The 4,811-nt window shown below is 56.2% G+C and overlaps 1 protein-coding gene across 2 annotated transcripts in view; it reads left to right on the top strand.

Annotated features, from left to right (window-relative positions):
* Window positions 1-4,811, top strand: part of PDE2A (phosphodiesterase 2A) — a 94,728-nt gene that overhangs the window by 27,686 nt on the left and 62,231 nt on the right. The window contains exon 2 of one of the 2 annotated variants that reach the window (XM_077762232.1): window positions 20-89. In XM_077762232.1, coding sequence (XP_077618358.1) covers window positions 20-89 — 70 coding nt within the window. Of the gene's footprint in view, window positions 1-11; window positions 90-4,811 lie in introns of those variants that run through there. The other variant, XM_077762233.1, reaches the window with a different exon arrangement.

Raw genomic sequence — 4,811 nt, 5'->3', positions numbered from 1 at the left:
CTGTTGTCCAATTCCTCAGGCGGGGCCAGCAGGTCTTCCTCAAGCCGGACGAGCCGCCGCCGCCGCAGCCATGCGCCGACAGCCTGCAGGTAGGGGGGCCCCCAGTGCTGGGCAAGAGGACGGGGCGTCGGGCGAGCGCCCGGCTGGGTCCTCCACGGAGAGTGCAGGCGCCGGCTCCGTGGTCCACTCTGCCCCTGAACCCTCCTCAAGGTGGGGCCCCCTCCCCTAGTTCTGAATTCCAGTCCTGTGCTGGGACTGCAGCCCATACCTAGAGCCCTTAAATCCCCAGCTCACCGTCGAAACCTCACCCCAGACCCCTTTCGGATCCGGGACTCCACTCCAAGCACGGAACTCCAGGTCCACAGTAGGGCCCCAGTCCCCACTGAGAGCTCTTTAAACTGGAACCCCTTGCCTTCCAGATCAGGTGATGACCCCTGCCCAAATCCCCCGAACACCCACTATATATTTCAGACTCTGGGTACGCCCATAACACCTGAACCCCCAGCTGTCAGCCAGGACCTACCTCAGTGCTGAAGCCACATCCCAGCCCCTGAACCTCTACTCCACAGCTTCATCTGTGCCCCCACCCAAATTCCCACTCAAACATCCTGGGACCCTACCCCAGGATCCAAGAGCAGCTTTTCCTCATAGCTTGTCTCCTTTTCTGCAGGACCCCCTCCCACCTGCTTCCTGCTTTCCTTTCCTCCCTCACTCCTGTATAGGAGGTCCCCTAGTCTTTTAGGGGTCTCACCCTCTCCTCTTGTTTCTTTCCAGGTGTGGTGGTCCCACTTTATTCTCTGGTTTCTCCCCTGGCTTCTCTGAGTCTTTCTGGGCCTCCTCTCTCTCTGCCCCTCCATGTCTCTCTTTTGGTCCCTTTTGCCATGTTCACCTCTCCCAGTCTGTCCCCCTGTTCAGACTGGGCCCCCTGTTGCCCCTCCCCCTATTTCTTTAGGTCTCTCTCTTTGTTCTAGGGTCTCACTCTGTGATCATCCCCTCCTCTTATATCTGCCTCTGCTTTCCAGTGAGGAAGGGGCAGGCTCAGAGTGCTGGGCTGGTGTCTGCAGGACCTCCACCTGCCCCATGTTGTCAGGCATGGCATGGTGTGGGCGCTGATAGAAGGGACTAAACATGGAGGGCACAGCCCTTGGGCGGTGCCCAGGGATCTAAGGTAGATGGGGATTGTGCAGTGCCACTGGGGTTCATAACTTGTAAACCCCCCATCCCCACTGTCCTGGTCTTGACTGGGGGCAGCTGGGGGTGTGGGATGGGGGAGAGGAGAATAGACTGCAATCTGGTGTCAGTTACCTGTGGTGGGAGGGTTCCAAGGCTGGGTATATGTGTTTGTGTAGGATAGGCCACATTGCATGTTGGGTGTGCCTTGTGTGTGATCATGTGTGATGTGTCATGTAATGTGTGTGGCACCACCAGGGGGATTATTTGGGGGATTTGTGAGGGCTTATGGTGATTGTGAAGATTGTGGGTGTATGTCGTTGCATGCCATGTGCGGCTAGGAAGGCTGTGCTGTGAGTGTGGAGTGGTTGCTGTATGCATCAGTGTTGTATGTGTAGGGGACACATGTGTATGTGGTGTGTCTGTCTCTGTGGGGTGGAGTTGTTGTAGGGGCAGCCCGCATGGGGGATTGTGTGTGTGGTTGCGTATGTTATCGGCTGTTGTGTGTAGCCCGGAAGAGCCACTGTGGGGGCCTGATGAAGGGTTTCATTGGACGTAGTGGTGGAGGCGAGTGGGCGCGGGGGAGCTGTGTGTGCCCGAGTGTGCTTGCGGCCTCAGTGGCTTAGACTTGCTGTGGTACATCCTGGGCTTCCTTGGGAAATGTTAGGACCTGTGCGTTGGTGTTTGAGTGTCATGGATGTTTTTGCAACTCTGGGTAGGGGAGAGTGCAGCCACCGGGGCCGAGGAGTCCCAGGCAAGGGGCTGGTTGACTAAGTGTGTACATGTGTGTGTGTGCCCACGTGCACTCAGGGAGGAGGAGGCAACGTGCAGGCAGGATTGTCTATGCTGAAGGGCTGTGTGTGGCTACAAATGTGTGACATTAGGTGTGCACATTATCTATGCCGGGTGTGTCTTGTCTAGATAGTGTGTGTGTGTGTGTGCCTGTGGTTGGGGAGGTGAGTGCAGGGTGCATGAGGTACATGGTGGGAGGTGCGTGTGTGGTGTGAAGTGTGGGTGTGTGAGCTGTGTGACTTTTCAGTGTGATGCGTGGATTATGTGATCTTTTCTCCCTGTGAGCTGTTTACATGCGGTGTGCGGTGAGGAGTGTGGAAAGGGTGTCCAGTGAGTTAGTGATGTGTGTGAGGGGTGAAACAGCGTTAAGGGCCGTGGAATGTGCTGCAGGGGGTAAGGAAGTATGTGCATACGGTGCATGGGGCCAGCCATGTTTAGGGTGTGGGGTGTACAGCAGGTGTCCCATAAATGTTTGTGGAAGGATGTGTGTGTGCAGGGAGGGCTTGGCTGCCATCTTGTCCTTGCTTCCCTCTCAGTTAAGTCCCCAGAGATGCCCAGTGACGTTCTCTCATGGCCCACCCCAAGCTAAGCTGCCTCTACCCTTTGCCCTTCATCCTCCTCAGTTTGACCAAGGCCTTTGTCTTGGGTTTCCGGCAGAGCAGGCGCTGGACAGGCAGGCAGCGGGTGATGTCGTGGTCTGGGAACCTTTGTTCTTTTCCTCTCGGTCTGTGTCATGTTTTGGGCTGGGATTTGGAGGAGGGCGGGGAGAGGATGCACGTGTTGTAGGGTCACTGTGTTTACTACCACCTCACAATGCTCCCCAGCGGGGAGGGGTGTGAATACAGCCCGTGAGGCCTGGGTGGTATCCCCAGTGGTGCCTTCTTGGCTCAAGAGTGGGCTTGGGTCAGGCATGAGGGCTTAGTCCCATGGGTGGTCCCGTGCCCCTTCTGGCTCATGTGTCTCCAGGATGCTGAGAAGCCAGGCGCCCTCTTCTGCATGCCAGCCTGTCCCTCTTCCCTCTTCTGTGTGGCCCTCAGGGAGTGTCCCTCCTGGGCTGGGGGTCAACCAGGAAGACCTCAATCTGTCTCCTTTTGTTGACCTCACATCTGATAGGAGGAAGAGTCCCTGTCTTCACAGAGACACTTATCTGAGAAAGGAAGCCTGGTCATACTTTGGAGACCCTCTAGTCTGATAGGGGAGATGCCAGTCAGGAAGAGGACCCAGGCCACACCCTCCAGAGGAAGCGATGGGGAAACCTTAGTGGGCAGCCTGCTGACAGGTATTTGGGAGGGTGAAAGGCCAGGGCTCCTGACAGTTGGAGGGCACAGAGACTACCAGAGTCAGTTTGAGGAGGTAGCTGCAGGCAGTACCTCAGCATCGCCTTCCAAAAGGCTCTCTGTGGTGAGTGGGCTTAATAAGCTGGGCCCTGACAACGGGGGTGTTGAGTAGGCAGAGAAATGTGGCCTGGGGCCGAGGAATATTCTCAACTGGAAAATTCAGCTGAAAAAACAGGTCTTGACGGCATCTGATCCTTCTCAAGCAATACTGTCTAGTCTTGGATGGCCATCCCTGGGCCTCCAGTCTTCTCAAACTTTCACGTCACCTCTTCCCATCCCCTTGTCTTTGGCCAGAATGATCATCATCGTCGTCATCATCTTTTAGGTAGCTCTTTCCAGATTCCAACCTCCTTTCACAGAAGTCTCATTTAACAGATCGACTCATTCGCTTCTCTAAAGCATTTACTGTGCACCTGCTATGCACCAGGCAGGCACTAAAGTTCTGGGGTCACAGCAGTGGCCAGACAGGCTTCCTGGGGCTCCCACATCCTGTGTCTGAGAAAACCCATCTTCCCAGCCTGGCCACACTGTCAGCCCCCCTAGGCCCAGGGCACATGACCCTCCCTCCTGTGTTACTCCGGCCTGATGTCCACTTGGTTCTATGAGGCTCCAGGTGTGCATCCCATGGTGGGCTCTGGCTCCCACCAGAATGCAAGCTCCTCAGGAACTGGGCCAGGTCTGCCCATCCCACGTGTCCTGAGCTGGGCTAGGCACAGTCCAGATGGCCACATTGATCATCAGATGTCCATATACCCTTGGGGGGTTGGCAGTCCCTGTTCTGTCTAGAGAAACTGAGGCCCAGAGCAGGGAGGGGATTTTAGGCAGCCTCCTTCTCAGACCCTCCTATTACCAGTGTTCCCAGACACCAGAGAGGTCAGGTGACTTGTCCAGGTTTCACAGCAAGGTGACAGGACCCAACAATTCTCTCTTTCCCAGAAAGCAGCTCTACTGGTCAGCAGGCTGGACTCCAGCCCCAGCACCATGCTGCTCCCTGGCTGGCCTCCGTGCCGCCTGTGGCGGGCGAACGATTATTAATGGCCCCCCTGGCAAGGAGACAGGAAACGTTTCCCAGCCACAGCTGGGGACATTCTCCCTGCCAGCCCCAGCCAGCCATGCCCACCCTGGCCCTGGTGTCAGCATGGATGTTATCTCCATTCTGCCCCGGCCTTCCTCGCTCCTCCTGCCCATCCGCCCCCTGCATCCTTTTCCTCTCAGGGTCAAAGGACAAGAAGAGACAGAGCTTTATGTTCCACATCTCTGTCCCACCACTTTCTCCAACTTGATTCATTTCCACCTTCTTCCCTGCCCCAGACCAGCCAGAAGCAGCCTCTCCTGCTGGAAGCCTTCTCTGAATGCACTGTTAGGCCCTCCAGCATCCCTGGCCTGGGCCATGGCCACTGAATTGCCCTCCCTACAGACTTTACTCCCACTCTGATGACCCTAAGTCTGGGCTGGGGACTTCCTGTGGCCTGTCCTCAATTGCTGTCTTTTTTTTTTTTTTTTTTTTTTTTT

This window comes from Crocuta crocuta, unplaced genomic scaffold, assembly GCF_008692635.1.
Source record: "Crocuta crocuta isolate KB4526 unplaced genomic scaffold, BGI_CrCroc_1.0 scaffold306, whole genome shotgun sequence".
Lineage (NCBI taxonomy): Eukaryota > Metazoa > Chordata > Mammalia > Carnivora > Hyaenidae > Crocuta > Crocuta crocuta.
The sequence above is the reverse complement of the archived record's forward strand: the minus strand, read 5'-3'. Positions and strand labels throughout refer to the sequence as shown.